Source organism: Chelonia mydas, chromosome 3, assembly GCF_015237465.2.
Source record: "Chelonia mydas isolate rCheMyd1 chromosome 3, rCheMyd1.pri.v2, whole genome shotgun sequence".
NCBI classification, from domain to species: Eukaryota; Metazoa; Chordata; order Testudines; family Cheloniidae; genus Chelonia; species Chelonia mydas.
In genome coordinates, this window is record NC_057851.1 from 142279747 (window position 1) to 142297052 (window position 17306).

The 17306-nt window shown below is 41.4% G+C and overlaps 1 protein-coding gene across 4 annotated transcripts in view; it reads left to right on the forward strand.

The window, feature by feature from the left end:
• TTC27 (tetratricopeptide repeat domain 27) overlaps positions 1–7426 on the forward strand; it is a 190974-nt gene extending 183548 nt beyond the window's left edge. For all 4 annotated transcript variants that reach the window (XM_037895448.2, XM_037895447.2, XM_037895449.2 and 1 more), the window contains 2 exons: positions 3430–3530; positions 6741–7426. In XM_037895448.2, the coding sequence (XP_037751376.1) occupies positions 3430–3530; positions 6741–6863 (224 nt within the window). In that variant the 3' untranslated portion in view covers positions 6864–7426. The remainder of the gene's footprint in view (positions 1–3429; positions 3531–6740) is intronic.
• The last annotated feature ends 9880 nt before the right edge of the window (positions 7427–17306 follow it).

Genomic DNA, 17306 nt, shown 5'->3' on the forward strand with positions numbered 1-17306 from the left:
AAGAGGCTCAACCTTCAACCTCCTTGCTGCTCCTACTCCTTTCCTTCCTGGGGGTGAGCATATCCCACACAGTCTGTATAGTACTTCAGGGCACATATTGATGCGTTCTGTGCACATGGCTACATACCAGAGGATAGATTTCAGGCCCTGCAAGCACTGATTACCACAGTGGCCTCCAGTACTTCTGCTCCAGCCAGAACTTGCCTTTCCCTTCTTGGCCACATGGCAGCAAGCAATGCCTTCACACGTTTCCGCTTCTTATGCCTACAGCTGTTGCTTGAGAGATCTTATTATCCCACGCACCATTTCATGGACCTCCTACTAACAGTTTTCCCCGAGGTTCTCTGTTCCCTTCGATGGTGGATGGACCCGGTTCAGGTTTTCACCGGGATACCCTTCTTTCCGTCTTCTCCAAGCACAACGATCATCACAGATGCATTGCTCGATGGCTGGGGTGCCCACATGGGCAAACTCATGACACAAGGAACTTAGACCGCTCGGGAATCCAGGATGTACATCAGCATCCTAGAACTTTGGATGGTAAGGACAGCATGTCATGCATTTCTCCCATCTATTCACTTCTGTCACATTCTCATCATGTCAGAGAACACTATCACCATTTACTACATAAACAAACAAAGGGTGCACGAGGTCACCAGTACTTTTTGCGGAAGATGTTCATCTCTGGGACTGATGCCTCGCCCGCAAGATCCTGTTGTCAGCAGCCTTTCTTCTAGGAACTCAGAACGTGATTGCAGACTCCCTCAGCAGGAAATTTGTGGCTGACCATGAATGGGAGCTACACGACTCTGTGATTGCCATCATTTTCAACTGCTGGAGGAATCTGACCAGAGACCTCTTTGCCTCCAGCACCAACAGCAAATGCATCCAGTACAGCTCCTGGGGAGGGCTCAGCATCTTTTCCCAAGGCAATGCCCTAGTTATCCACTGATCGGACCAGATGAGTAATGCCTTTCCTCCCCTACCATTCCTGTCATGTGTCCTATACAAGATCAGATGGGGCGGTAGGGAGCTACGGTCATCCTGATTGCCCTTTTCTGGCCTCACCAATTCTGGTTTTCCCTTCTCCACATGTCTACATGTCCCCCACTTCTGCTGCCAGCTTTTCTGGAACTGCTTACGCAACACAATGGCAGGATCAGACATCCCGTTCCACACACCCGTCACCTGAGAGCTTGGTTTTTGGATGGGCATCTTCGTTAGAATGGGAATGTTCGTTGTCAGTATAAGATGTCCTTTCAAATAGCAGGAAAGAGTGCACAATGCAGTCCTATCAGGCCAAGTGGAAACATTTCACCTCCTGGGCTCAGCAGAAGAGTCTTGCCCCTGAAGCCATGGGCATTCCTCTTCTCTTGGACTATCTCCTGTCCCTGAAGGAGTCAGAACTCACTCTCAACTCTGTCAAAGTGCACATAGCAGTAATTAGTGCTTTCCACCCCCATTTGGAAAGGCACTCTGTCTTTACACACCCCTTGACTACAAAATTTTGGAAGGGCCTCCTACAAACTTATCCTTCCGTTCAACCCACTGCTCCCCAATGGGATTTCAACCTTGTCCTCACAATATTGATGAAATTACCCTTTGAACCACTATCCTCCTGCTCCCTGTCTCTCCTCTCCATGAAGGCCGCATTCCTAATAGCTATTGCTGTTTTGCAAGAAGGGCAGGTGAACTGGGGACAATGATAGCGGAGCCCCCATTTACCACATTCCATAAAGATAAAGTTTCCCTGCACTTGCGTCCCAAGTTTCTTCCAAAGGTTGTATCCCATTTTTATCTCAACCAACCCACGCACTTACTTGCGTTCTTTCTGAAGCCACACACCTCAGTGGAAGAACAGCGCCTTCATTCACTCAATGTCTGCGGGGCCCTGGCCTTCTGTCTGCAGAGGACGAGATCATTCAGGAAGTCCCCTGGACTCTTTATCGTTATAGTAGAAAGGATTAAGGGGCAAGCAATCTCTGCTCAAAGGATTTCTAAGTGGATTTCAGGATGCATTACACTCAGCTATCTGTTGTTGGGATTGCCTCCCTCTCCCTTGGTGCGTAACTTCTCTTCCCAATACACCTTGGTGCAAGACTCTGCGATGGATGCCCTGTTCAGCATAGCTGTTCTCCATTCCATGGTTCTATCATCTTCCTTCTCACTATGTTCTGCTTGTTAATCACTCTCAATGGAATACAATAGGGGCCATCACTCAAAGAAGATGAGGTTACTAACCTGTAACTGGAGGTTCTTCAAGATGTGTGGTCCCTATCTATATTCCAATCCCGCCCTCCTTCCCCTCTGCTGTGGATTTCTTGGTTCGCAGTGGAGAAGGAACTGAGAGTGCGGTTGTTCTACCCCGCCCTTTATCGCCTTGGATGTAACCCTGAGGCGGAGCAAGGGCACATGTGCAGACCAGCAGACACTACTACTGTCAAAATCTCCAGCTCCAGATGTATGGCATATGCATATAAGCCTCAGTAGAATACAAATAGGGACCACATATCTTGAAGAATCTCCAGTTACAGGGAAGTAGCCTCCTCTTGTAAAGATGAGGTATTGTCAGAGACTGTGGTGTCAAAAGAAGAGGTGCTGGAATATATTGAAAAATTAAGGAGTATCAGTTGCCAATTAAGCATCATATGGTACATCCAAGAATTCTGAAAGAACTTAAGAATGAGGTGGTTGAGCTGTTAATGAAAATGTCCAATCTTATTAAAATTAGCTTCTATCCTGGAGTATAGTAAATGCATCTATTTTTAACAGACTACATGGGGTGATAGTGAGAATTATAGACCAATAAGCCTTACAACAATGCTGGGTAAATTGGCTTAAATGGTAATTACAAATTTAAAAAATAGAAATAGAATTATATAGCACCTGGATGATCTTGGCATGATGGGAACTAACCAACACGGCTTCTGCAAAGTAAAATCATACCTCAGTAATCCCTCAGAATTCTCTGAATGTGCCAAAAAAATCAGTACACCCATATAGACATTTGTGCACCAGTGAAGTGTGTGGTGTGGTGTGGTGTGTTTTCTCTTGGAGAAATATGAGGTCAGGGTTAAGGTTTTGCTTTATAGTGCAGTCTTAAGGAATGTGGTGTATACATAGTGTATGTGTTGAAGGTATATGGCACTTTTTTTTATAGAGCAGTAGGGTCTGTCAATACAAGTAGTGAGTATGACTTGTGAAGGTGAAGGAATCCTAAAATATACCTTAATTGAACATATTCTTGTTTACCCTTTTGTTTTCTCCTTAAGCAAACTTAATATCTCACAAAGAGAAAACTTGATTAAAAATAGTATGTTCCAAATGTTTTATGACAGCTGTTCAGTGTTCTGATTAACTGTTGGATTTATACCTACAGGCTATCATTATGGTGTTTAATGTTTTTCCCCCTTTTGCTTTGACTTTTAGTGGCAATAAAGTGCAGTAAAAACAAATCTGATCACCAGGGAGCTTTGCAGATACTTTCTTCAGCTCGACTCAACCTGCGTGGCTTGTCATCCAAAGCAAAGGTGAGATTGGTTTAGAAATATCTCAAAGGAAAAGTCTTTATGACTTTAGTTCTGATCTCTCAGCCCACCTCCTAAATAGAAGACATTTATAGATCAGATAATGCCCATGAATCACACTACATCATAGAGGGATGCTCATTTCTGCTTAATTAAGGGTCACTATTATAAGCCAAATTTTTCTCTCCCCATCTTTGCCTAAACCAAACCAATCATCCTGAAATTTCACAGGCCAATTCTTAGCCCAGGTTAGAATTTTATTGGAAAACGTCACACAAACTGGCACAGGTGGTTTGGAAGGTTGGAAGACTTCAGAAATGGAGTTATGTTTCACTTCTGGGTTATTTTCCATATGTGGATGGCCATGAGAAGAATGCCAGGCAGGAAACCATTCTGGGAGCAGGGGTTATGGGAGACCGTCTGAGAAGCAATGGGCTCCAACTCTGCACAGATTGCAAAATCTGCCGGAATTATTGCAACTCAGCATTATTGAATTTTTTTTTAAATTCCTAGGCAAAATATTTTAAACTGTAGTTAGGTGTAAACAAACATAACCCTAAGCATTTTTGAAAATGCCATAAAAATGTGATAATTCAAAAATAAAATTGAAAATTTGTAGCTATGCAGTCATCCTTAATTCTGTCCCTGTACAACCATCAACATTCTATCTTTTACTCTTCCTTCCCTTCACGGTGTAAGGTGTACTCATTCTTTAATTAAGGCCTGCTCCTGAATATATTTTTGTTGAATAAAAATTAATGTTCCTGTCTGATTTTAAGATCGCTTCATCCTGTGTCTGTACTTAGACAGCGTGTGTGAATTACAGAGCATAGGTTTTATATACATGTATATACATTACAAACTTGGCTAAACTTGGTTCTTACCATTTAAGGACTGTAATTTAAGGATCTGGGCCTAGGAAGTTTGTATCGCTAGATATGCTGACTCCATGACTAATGACATTTGTTTAAATGCTGACTCCAGTACCTCTTGGGAATACTGGGAAATTATTGCCGTTTTGTGTGTTCTGTTTTGATTCAGTAAGTAGTAAAGGACTGTATGTCTTTTCTTTAGACTGAGTATGACTCTTGAAAGGAGGCAGGAGTCCTTGGCATGAATGACGTAAACACAAGTCCAGGTGGTTTAAATCATACTGTATGGTGCAATCTTTGGAAGATTAAGAATCAGAGTCTAGTAAAATCTGTTCTTAATTCCAAAAGTTACTGATGAAATGAACTTGTATGTTCCTGGCAGATAAGGGTGTCTAAGTTTCTGACAATTGTAAGAGAAGTGAAATGGGCAGAGATTAAGTTGTTTGGGTGATCTGAACTGATTTTTCTGTATGTTCCAATTTTTTATCTTAAATTTTAAACGTCACATTGCACTTCGAAAGATTTTTGTTTTTTGTTTAAATACTATCCCCCCTTCAAAAGTTTAGATTTATATGTCTGCTCAGCAGTAATTCCAGTATAGCCATTTTTTCACCTGGTTCTTGTCTTTAGTTTGAGGACTCAGTGTTTGGGGGGGATTTTGAACAAAGTACTTTTCTTTCAAGGTACTGAGAATGATCTTAGGTGTTAGACTAGTGACTTGTTCAGAAGAAGAGAGAGAGCGGAGAAAATAATTAAAGATCAAATGCTAAAGCTTCCTGACCATACAGGTGATATGAACAAATCAGCACAGTTTCTTTTAAAGTAAATCATGCATATCTAGTTGATTAGTCTAGTTGACTAGTTCTTTAACAATGTTAAGAAAGTAGCAGATTTAAAAAAAAAAGTCAGTGTAATGTCAGTAGTGCTGAGCCAGTGTAAATTGACTACCTGCATTACACAGGAAGGACCTACCTTGCCTGCCAAATTCCTAGTTTGAGTTTGCTGGGCTGAGTGTCCAAAAAAATCATGTGTAGTTTTTAAAATGAGCAAATCTATATTTCTGTAAGAAGGAGTTCTTTGTTCAGTGGCAAAGCACTTGTGAAGCAAGTTGGTGACTTGTTCGGCTCTCCATAGCATACTTTTGTTTATATGTCAATCTTATTTTCTTATATTTTGATGGTGGTGGTGACGTATATATCCCATAGCAATCCTTATGCCCTTGGTTAGTTTTTATCCTATCTAAATTTAGGTTTCATTCTGTCTTTTAGTCATTGAGTTTCACAAAGTGAATCACTCTACACACTTCCTTTGGATCAAAAACATGGAATTTATGGCCAGATTTCCCTTTTGATCACTAGCATGACATTTATTCTGCCACCCATATTCATGCTAAGTGGTACTTCACTCCTGAAATAGTCTCATGCATTTCAATGAGACTAACTTGAGGAAAGCAACATAACTACGGGTGGCAGAAGCTGGCTGTCGGGTAGCATTGTCTTTTAGTGGATAGTACAAAGGAGTGACTCAGGAAGTCTTGAGATGTAATCCCAGTTTTACTACTAACATGTTGTATCGCTTTAGGCAAATCATTTAACCTCTCTGCCTCGCTTTTCCTATATGTAAAGGAAGGATTACAGTATTTTACCGGATTTGTCGACACTGAAGTTTTAAAAATATAAACCACTGTATAAGTGCTTAGCATTATTATTACACTTCAGCGTCTTGTTTTCTGTTGATTGAGTTAATTATTGACAGATGCCTGCAGCCACCCACTCATGTTCTGACATCAAATGTTACAACATGTTTATTTTGGCAATCTGGAACAAATGATATACAGTATAACATACAAGGAAAAATGACCGTCAGTTAAAATACAGAACTACTTTTACTTTACCAAACAGATCAGTCCACACAACAGTGTTGTGTGAACTGTGGTGTGAAGGGAGAGTCTGATCCTGTTTACTGAGATTAATGGCAAAACGTCTAAGATTTTAATAGGGGCAGGAGTGGGCCTTAACAGAAACCCAGCTTTCCTGGGCAGACTGGAGAATGTCAGGCGGACTGAAAAGGAAACATGCTCTGAGTCTGAGAAGAGAATGATAGTCATTCACTTCTATGTGTGCCTTATGTTTGTTCACCACAAAGTGGCATTGGTGGGTCAAGTTAAGATGAGAGAGACAACCATGGATGCAAAAAAAAAAAGAGCGAGAGAGAGAGATCAGAGGTCATGATATGCAAATTGGGGACTTTAATTCTGTTTGTAGGATGATCTCACTGCATCTAGTTTCGATTATGATGACTGTAAATATAGTTAAATATTGTTTTTGTTTTTATTATGCAGCAACTTTTTGCAGATGCAACAAGCAGTGAGGTTTCCAGTGAATTAGTTGATGAAGTAACAGCTATGGACAGCATGATTGCTGAACTGCAAGAAATGAGCAACCAACTGAGGAATCAGTGCTGAGATAAAAATAAGATTTCCTGGAAGGAAGACAATGATGACATGCTTTATTTGCTCCAGTTTCTGCTGATGAAATTGCAACTGTAACACATAACACAAATTTGTAATAAATATTTTCCTGTACAACACTGATGTCCTCACAGTCAGATGCCCTGAGCTTCTAAACTGTTTTTAAGGTCATGTCTACTAAATCTCTTAAAATTGTGTGTCTGCTTCTGTGGGCCTGGGTTTTCTGGAATAAAACCGATTGTATTTATAAGGCATTTATTTAGGATTAGTTCTGCCTGAGTGCATTATATAATTGGCTCCAGGACATAGCTGTACACTGCTGCAGCTTGGAGAGAGTGAGAAATCCCAGTGATGATATAGCATAGGATGAAAAGCAAAACGATTTAGATCTTGTCTTAATTGGGAAAAAAGGAAAGGTGAGAAATAGGAAAAATTCTAGTTTGTTACATTTTTTATTTTCTGTGTTATCTCAAGCAAATGTCATGTTATCCAAGTAGCTGCATACTTGCAAGGTGAATATTTAATGAAGTTATTAAATGAAAAAATATAGTGATGGACATAGCAGAATTCAGCTTGCTTCATTTAAAGTAGAGGCCACAAGACATGTAGGGAGACTTGAGACTCAACCACCAGTTGGTTTTTTGTTGTTGTTGTTTGGGGGGCGGGGGGTTGTTTTTTAAGAATATCTACCTTTTGGTACAATCTGGTTTATTCCAAAAGAAGAAAAAAGTGCTTTTTAGAATTATTTTTAATAGCACTAGCACTAAATCTTCTCTGGAAGGAAAGTTTTAGCACTATCAAGGGAGGTGTGAAATCCATCCGAGGCAGGGGAATCTCCCAAGTTCTCCTTTCTATGTGGTGGCAGATTTTAAACAAGAACCATCCCACCATCAGCTTGAACACGTGTTTCTTAGATTTAGCTGTCTTGATTTTCAAAATAAATAATAATGTCCACTGATTCTGTGTGGCATACACATTTTTAACAAAAAGTTGAATATGTGCAGCATGAGCTCATTTAGCAATCTGGGAGTAAATCCTCATTATCTTCCATTTACATACATCTATCTAGCCTTTAAATAACAGTGGAAGTAATAAAGTTAAAATTTGTGCATAAATAAATATTATTAGTATTCTGTAATTAGGGTTTAACTACCCTTCTCCATTGATTGTTTTTACTACAACTATTTCTTCACTTGATGTGGCCACATGTAAGGGTCCTCCTCTCTTCTAATGCAGCCTGTAGTGTTCCATCCCCACCCCAATCCCTTTGCAGACATCCTCCATTGCACAGAACATTGACAGCTTTGACTTTGTCCCTGACTGATTCTGTGTCTAGCCTCTTCTCTAATAATAAGTACATCATGGAAGACTTCACAGAGGTCATGGAGACTAAAGCTACCTTCAGTCTGAGATATCGGACTTCTGTACTCCTCAATCCAGCAACATTTGACTCAGAATCTCAAGAGGAGACAGTTGCCAATTAGGGCAGAGACAACTCAATCACTGCAAGAACTTCAGTTTTCCCCCACTTCACAATGGAAAACTTCCTAGCATGGCATGAGGACTGCCACCCCTACCCAGACAGTCCTAAATTTGGGTATTTTCACTGAAGCCTGCCCCTCACAAGCCCAAGACTACTGCAGCCTCATGAATTACTGGTGATTCTGTGGCCCCAGTGAATCCTCCTGATGAGTAAATGATGAGCTTTGGTGCCAGAAAGCTTGCCAACCCTGTCTTAGATTGGATACTGAGGTGGCTGGGTATACTCCTATTTCCAGGATAAAAGGTGACTTTTAACACAAAGGAATACCAGCCTGCTCTGCTTTTAAACTCCTGCCTCTCTTCTTCTGTGATTCTGTGTTAGAGCATGATAAGGGAAATATCAGATAGCTTATTGGGACAGCTAACATGGACTGTCTCAGTACTCTAAACTTGGAAGAGACTTTTGTTCAATTGTTGAGGAACAGCAAAATTAATTAATCCCATGTAAACAAACAATTATTCTAATTATACTATCTCCCAAAGTGTGCTGGACACTTCCCAAACAGGGGGATGACACTTTCTCTGCACTAAAGGGGTTAAAATGTAAAAAGAGACATACAAAGGGAATGGGAAATGGATAGAGAAGGAACCAGCAACAGTGGTCAGGGCAATTGTGAAATATCTACTTATTGGTTTCATGTTTCTGTTTTTAAATATAAACTAACACCAGCTTCTTTGTAGTTATTACTAGTTCCTATTAAAAATCTCAATTACTTTTCATTTTAAACATTTCTCTTTAAACCCAGTTTAGCTATCCCGTTGCCCATGATCTCTCCAATCCACACGAACCAGGCTGTGAATGCAACCTGTCAAACAGGGTCCTCTACAGCGCCTTCCTAAGAATCTTCCCTCCTAGCTCTGCACAAATGCCCAGTGTGCAGGGAGATGAGAATCCAAAACAGTCGATCCTGATGTAAAAAGATAGTGGAGGCCCCTCACATCTGGCCTGCCAATTAGTACTTGTCATTTGTTGATCTCCTGGTGAAGAATGTAAATGAGGTGTTCATGACGATTCTTTTAAATCTGTTGGCTGCCTGTAATACTAGTGATGGAACATGACTAGAGACCCTAGCAGCAGTAGGTCAAGTTGCTCCTTTCTAAAAGCTCCCAGAGGGTAGTTTTGGGCAATTGCTCATCTTCCCAGAGGGTTCTGTCATGCAGGATTCCCCAGAACTCCATTCTGTTAACTCTCTTGTTCAAAAGGTTACATAGGGCTATTAGAAGTGTTTGTGATAAATATGGACTACAGCATGTTCCATATGCAAATAATTCTCTTCTCCATATCCATCTCATCCAATGCTGCTAGCTCAGTCAAGCAATTTACGAGAGTATAATAGAAGACTGGTGCATAAGATGGGGAAAAACAAGCAAGACACGAGTTTCTGGATGCCCAGATAAACATGGAGCCATCGTTACTGCTTTTATTTGCACACAGCAAAAAGCTGTGACCTTTCCTTTTGAATGTGGACCTTGGCACCCTTACCAGGCCTTTATCATCTCCAGGATGGATCATTTCTATGTGAGTCTACACATTAAAACCATTTGGAAATTGTAGCTGGTGCAGAATTCACTGACTCACTTGTTACGCAGTGTTTCACACAAAAAGCACACTACACCTGTAATCTGCACTAGCTGCCATTCAGTTCTGAGTGAGACTTAATATGTTGATTCTGATCCAGTTTGGGTTCTGGTTGTGTTAGAGACCCACCTCTATCCTTGTAGGATGCCAGCACAGTTATTATCTGGTAAGTGATCAAGATAAGTCACTAGTGGCAAGGCATTCTTGTATTCTTGACTCTGGAACTCACCTCCAACCTTGGTCTGCTCTCGAACAGCTAATTTATTTTCTGAGGCTTTATTTGCAGGGAGTGGGCTGCATAAAGTTATGGAGGATCTGCGTGGTAGGGAGGACAGTTTATCAGCATTGATCAAGAGATTTTTTTTTCAGGTCATTAACCTAATAAGGTTCAAAGCTACATTATCAACTGCTGGAAATGGCCCACCTTGATTATCACTACAAAAGGCCCCGCCCCCCGCTCTCCTGCTGGTAATAGCTCACCTTACCTGATCACTCTTGTTACAGTCTGTATGGTAACACCCATTGTTTTATGTTCTCTGTGTATATCTCCCCACTGTATTTTCCACTGTATGCATCCAATGAAGTGAGCTGTAGCTCACGAAAGCTTATGCTCAAATAAATTCGTTAGTCTCTAAGTACTCCTTTTCTTTTTAAGGGTGTACTGTATTTTTAATCAATGATACCTAGCTTCTAGAACAGGTACTTTTATACATTTTTGCAACTGTGTGTGTTTATAGAGAAAACATTACAGTGTGGTGGTGGTCAGATTTTTTTGGGATGGATGCATTACTCATGACTAGCGAGGAATCTATAAGGATGGTGAAGCCATAAGTTAGGCAGGTCATCCCAAACAAATGCCACATCACATCATCTTACATTTTCTTTCTCCCACTTTTTTATCCCTCCACCCATAATACCAAGCTGCCTTAGTACCACATAGAGGCCTAAGAGTGGGGGTGGGAAAACTGGAATAGTTAAGACCTAAAATGGTGTGGGGTTTTGTATGGTAATAATTAGGACACATTTATAAAGTAAATTAAGGAAATATATGTACTTGGGTTATACCAAGGGCTCTATTTTCGGAATGAAATGTATTGATTTTATCTTGCTCTGTATTACTTTTTCCCTGAGAACATATAAACCAGATTTTTTTCCTCATCCATCTTTGCTCAGTCCCAGTCTCCACAGTGGATGTGAGATTGACTGAACCTATTGGTGGATAAGTGAAGCCAAGGAAACACACACCATTTACAGGCTAATATACATGTAAATTACATTTTTCTGAGTTTGTTTATCCAAATGTGAATAAAACTATGTCCCTTCAGGGCTAAATGCAAATGGAGCGGGAAAGAAAAAGCATCTGGGTGACATACAACTTGTGTTTTCTGAACTTAAAAATAAACTGGAGCATGGGTAGGAAAATCTTATTTTAAACAGGAAAACACTACTACCATGTGAATGGAATTGTTGTCAGTCGGATTACTCAGACTGGCTGCTGTATGTTCCAAAAGCAATTTTTGAAAATAGATTGAGATAGAAAACCCTTTTTTTCTTTAAAATGTTTGTGTTTATGTCAGAGAGAGACAGGCTTGGTAGTCCTGGAGTTGTGAGGATAGCTGATCTTAAGGAATGTAAATCCAGCAAAAGAAGCGTTGCACCACAGAGACTGGAACACATGCTGTCCTGACTTTTCTAGAGTGCTCATAGCTACATGTTTAAAAGTGATTTTGTGTGCCCAACTAGAGATAGTTTAAAGGAGCCTGGTTTTTAGAGAGAGAATGCTCAGCAGTTCTGAAACATAAGATCCCTTCAAGATGTCTCAAGTTGAGTATCCAAAATCACTATTTACATCTGAAACTTTAGGCCAAAATGGACCATCTAAATCAGTTAGTAGAAGGCAGTGGATCAAGAATTAGAAAATATTCATTACAGTTCCACAAGAAGAATTTTGCCTCATGAGCTGGAAGGTCCCCGAAGCACAAAGTGTGACTGCCTTAATTTTGAACTTCCTACTTTCTTTGTTTAGATCCTTAGTGTTTTCACATAGATTTTCTATTGGTTATCTTCTTTATTTTTTTAACATACTAAAGCATTACAGTACTTTAAAAAAATCCTCAATAGCACAAATAGGTAAATAGACAAGTTGCTCTAATTTATATTTTAAAAAGTTAAATTTTCCACTGGTCTGAGTCCAAAGGTGCTTCACCTCACCTATGTAGCAACTATTATAATACAAACACTGACGCAGCTGACATCATATTCAATCTGAAGGACCTCTCAACAGGATGTAATGTTGTTGGGGGGGGGGAATGGAAGTCAGGGTCGATAATCAGCGGAACATGAGCTCCCAGTGCGATGCTGTGGCCCAAAGGACGTGATCCTTGGGTACATAATCAGGGGAATCTTGAGGCGGAGTAGAGCGGTTATTTTACCTCTGTATATGGTATTGGTACAGCCACTACTGGAATTCTGTGTCCAGTTCTGGTATCCCCAATTCAAGAAGGATTTTGACAAAGTGGAGAGTTCAAGAAGAGCCATGAGACTGATTAAAAGATTAGAATATGCCTTATAGTGATAGACCAAGGAGCTCAGTCTATTTACCTTAGCAAAGAGAAGGTTAAGGGGCAACTTGATTCCAGTCTACATAGGCACCAACTTCTGCTGGTGCTGGTGGGTGCTCGAAGCCCCTGTCCCACCCCCATTCCAACCACTTCCCCAAAGTCTCCGCCCCCTCCCTGCCCCTATTCCAACCCCTTCTCCAAATCCTGGCCCCGCCTCTTTCCGGCCTCCTCCTCCCTCCCTCTCAGAGCTTGTTATGCCACGAAACAGCTGTTTCGTGGCGGCAAGCGCTGGAAGGACAAGGCAGAGGTGAGGTGAGCTGCAGCAGTGGGGGGAGCTTGGCTGCTGGTGGGTGGAGAGCACCCACCAATTTTTCCCTGTATGTGCTCCAGCCCCGGAGCACCCACAGAGTCAGCGCCTATGCCAGTCTATAAGTATCTCTATCGGGAGCAAATGTTTGATAATGGACTCTTCATTATAGCAGAAAAAGGTATGGCTAGAAGGTCAACCTAGACAAATTCAGATGAAATGAGGCATTTTTTAACAGGATAATTAATCATTGGAACAATTTACTGAGTGTCCTGGTGGAGTCTCCATCACTGACAATTTTTAAATCAAGACTGGATTTTTTCTAAAAGATCTGCTCTAGGAATTATTTTGGGGAAGTTCTATGGTCTGTGCAATACAGGAGGTCAGACTAGATGATCACAATAGTCCCTTCTAGCCTTAGAATCTATGTATCTAGAAACCATTATGATTTTATCACATGTCTGTGACTTTTGCATTATTTACTTCACAAGAAGTGGTTCAGTTTGTGCTTCTTTTACTATTCTCAAAAATTATCCCAGTTTGTCTCAAATGCATATAAACATTATTTTATGTACTTATATTACTGCAGTCCCTACAAGCCCCAGTCCGACTCTGTCGTGCTAAATGCTTGTTATGGACATTTACCTGTAATTTAGTTAGAGCTGTCAACCCATCTAAAAAAGGTCTTTCCTCATTAGAGCTCAAAAGTTTTAACTAAATTGACACTTGTAAGAAAGTAAATTCTGTATGTTTTATATGCTGGAGTCCAGAAAGAAAAGAGAAATGAAGGCAACCTACAAACATTTTGTAATGATAATGGCAATAAACCATTGACTATAGTAGCCAAAGCCGCCCCATTCTAATACAGACAGGTTTTTTGCAACATTCAGAAGTACTTATAAATAGATAGATTTCAATCGACAAGTAGCTTATTCAGGCATGTGCTCAAATATAGTAGCTGCATTCATTAGACAAACATATCTACTAATCCCTGAGCTATACTAATAAAAGAGTAATCCCTTATAGGCTGAATGTAGTGCTGGTTTTCTTTTAACTATTAATGTCCTTCAAAGACCAAAGTCTAATAATAATTGTATCTGTATTTAGTTTTCAGCAAGTGATCTTAAAAATTAAAATAATCCAGGCATTGTGCTGTGAACTGTTTATTGGACAAAGAGCAACTTTCAGACTTGGGAACAATTTAAAATATATCCTATTTATTAAATGGATTTTTTTCATTAAAAAAAACCTTTTGCTCTTTTTGCTAATTATAAAAGGAATCTGTGATTTTTAAGGAGTTTCGTTTTCGTTTCTTGGTTACCCATCTCTTTCACTTTCTTGATCCTATTGTGAAGGCAATAATGTTACATTTGTGACATCACAATCTGTGGCAACATACTGTTGTCACAAACAGCAGGTGCAGACTTAATTGATGGAGCACGGAGAGGGAGCTCTTCAAACAGATGGGGGCAGATGCTATTCTCTGCTCCGCTGGGGTAAGTAATGGAGTTATTACAGATATAAATGACTGTTTAATTCATATCAGAATATAGTCTATGTATTGGCAGTAACAGGGTGGATAGGTATCAGAAAACTACTACTTTATAAAACATTATTTTCCAACTATACTTGAGAAAGTCCTTTTATAAATTCTGACCTGAATGCAATTAGCTTTCTATGCACACACCAAGAATTTTTACTTCCAGTGATGTCAGGTATCCCTTACTCTCTATTTTGATTTGTTACAAACACTACTGACCATCTCTTGGCCAAAAACCAGCATACTGGTCTATGCAAAGGGATATCAGCCAGGAGCCATGAATGGAAAACCAGTATTAGCACTTAGTTTTCAAATAAAATTGTATGTTAGCCTGTTAGTGACGTCACTACCAAAGAAAACTGTTTGTGGTGGTTAGAAGTTAAATTTTGGAATGCTCCCATTTTCCAGACTGCCATTCCCAAATGAATACTATGTTTTTCAGCCTTAAATGGGAGCACTCTGCCGTAGTGCCTCTTGCCCCTCACTTTCCCTCGTCTTTTGGCTTCCACCATCATACAGACACTCCCATTCGCTGACATAGTTACTCTTTCAACTTTATCTTCACCGTGAACTGTATTTAGTGAACTGTATCTAGTGACAGAGGATGTGGAAAAAGCTAATGTACTCAATGCTTTTTTTGCCTCTGTCTTCACTAACAAGGTCAGCTCCCAGACTGCTGCGCTGGGCATCACAAAATGGGGAAGAGATGGCCAGCCCTCTGTGGAGATAGAGGTGGTTAGGGACTATTTAGAAAAGCTGGACGTGCACAAGTCCATGGGGCCGGACGAGTTGCATCCGAGAGTGCTGAAGGAATTGGCGGCTGTGATTGCAGAGCCATTGGCCATTATCTTTGAAAACTCGTGGCGAACGGGGGAAGTCCCAGATGACTGGAAAAAGGCTAATGTAGTGCCAATCTTTAAAAAAGGGAAGAAGGAGGATCCTGGGAACTACAGGCCAGTCAGCCTCACCTCAGTCCCTGGAAAAATCATGGAGCAGGTCCTCAAAGAATCAATCCTGAAGCACTTGCATGAGAGGAAAGTGATCAGGAACAGCCAGCATGGATTCACCAAGGGAAGGTCATGCCTGACTAATCTAATCGCCTTTTATGATGAGATTACTGGTTCTGTGGATGAAGGGAAAGCAGTGGATGTATTGTTTCTTGACTTTAGCAAAGCTTTTGACACGGTCTCCCACAGTATTCTTGTCAGCAAGTTAAGGAAGTATGGGCTGGATGAATGCACTATAAGGTGGGTAGAAAGTTGGCTAGATTGTCGGGCTGAACGGGGGTAGTGATCAATGGCTCCATGTCTAGTTGGCAGCCGGTGTCAAGTGGAGTGCCCCAGGGGTCGGTCCTGGGGCCGGTTTTGTTCAATATCTTCATAAATGATCTGGAGGATGGTGTGGATTGCACTCTCAGCAAATTTGCGGATGATACTAAACTGGGAGCAGTGGTAGATACGCTGGAGGGGAGGGATAGGATACAGAAGGACCTTGACAAATTGGAGGATTGGGCCAAAAGAAATCTGATGAGGTTCAATAAGGATAAGTGCAGGGTCCTGCACTTAGGACGGAAGAATCCAATGCACCGCTACAGACTAGGGACCGAATGGCTAGGCAGCAGTTCTGCGGAAAAGGACCTAGGGGTGACAGTGGACGACAAGCTGGATATGAGTCAGCAGTGTGCCCTTGTTGCCAAAAAGGCCAATGGCATTTTGGGATGTATAAGTAGGGGCATAGCGAGCAGATCGAGGGACGTGATCATTCCCCTCTATTCGACATTGGTGAGGCCTCATCTGGAGTACTGTGTCCAGTTTTGGGCCCCACACTACAAGAAGGATGTGGATAAATTGGAGAGAGTCCAGCGAAGGGCAACAAAAATGATTAGGGGTCTAGAACACATGACTTATGAGGAGAGGCTGAGGGAGCTGGGATTGTTTAGTCTACAGAAGAGAAGAATGAGGGGGGATTTGATAGCTGCTTTCAACTACCTGAAAGGGGGTTCCAAAGAGGATGGCTCTAGACTGTTCTCAATGGTAGCAGATGACAGAACTAGGAGTAATGGTCTCAAGTTGCAGTGGGGGAGGTTTAGATTGGATATTAGGAAAAACTTTTTCACTAAGAGGGTGGTGAAACACTGGAATGCGTTACCTAGGGAGGTGGTAGAATCTCCTTCCTTAGAGGTTTTTAAGGTCAGGCTTGACAAAGCCCTGGCTGGGATGATTTAACTGGGACTTGGTCCTGCTTCGAGCAGGGGGTTGGACTAGATGACCTTCTGAGGTCCCTTCCAACCCTGATATTCTATGATTCTATGATTTTTCTCTCTTTCTCGCTGAGTTTTTCTTCTGCCTCCATATCACCCATGTTGCCCCTCTGCTTTGTAAGGCCCTGCCACACTTTTATGACCTCTGGTGCATTGATCAGCTGATTGATTTTTGCTGTTGCCTTGATGATCTCCTAGCCCAACAGTTTCACATTGTCCACCTACAACTCCATGCTCTCCTCAATCGTCAGAGCCTTTCCTCCTCACTCCCTTGTCTGCTCCTCCAGCCCCTAAACCTGCCGGGGTGGTTCAATGTGAAGAGGGAGCCAGGAATGAGGTTTGTGAGGGGTTTGGCCAAAGAGGCCCAAGGAAGGCCTAGGAAAAGCCAGGCAGCATAGGAAGTGACACAAGGAAAAGTGAAGCAAGGTGGAATTTGAGTGAAAGGGACAGTCTCTCTGTCTTAAGGCCCCCAGGCCAGTGCTTGGAGAGGAGGGAGTGCCTGTGCTCCCCTATACCTCAGCTGAGCCACCCGGAGAGGGCGCGCTTGATACCTCCGTGTATGAGGGGAAAAGTGTTGTAAGTCCCGGCCAGAAAGCTGTTGCCCAGTGAAAGTGAAGGTCCATGTGGAGCCCCTGCACTGCGGAGAAA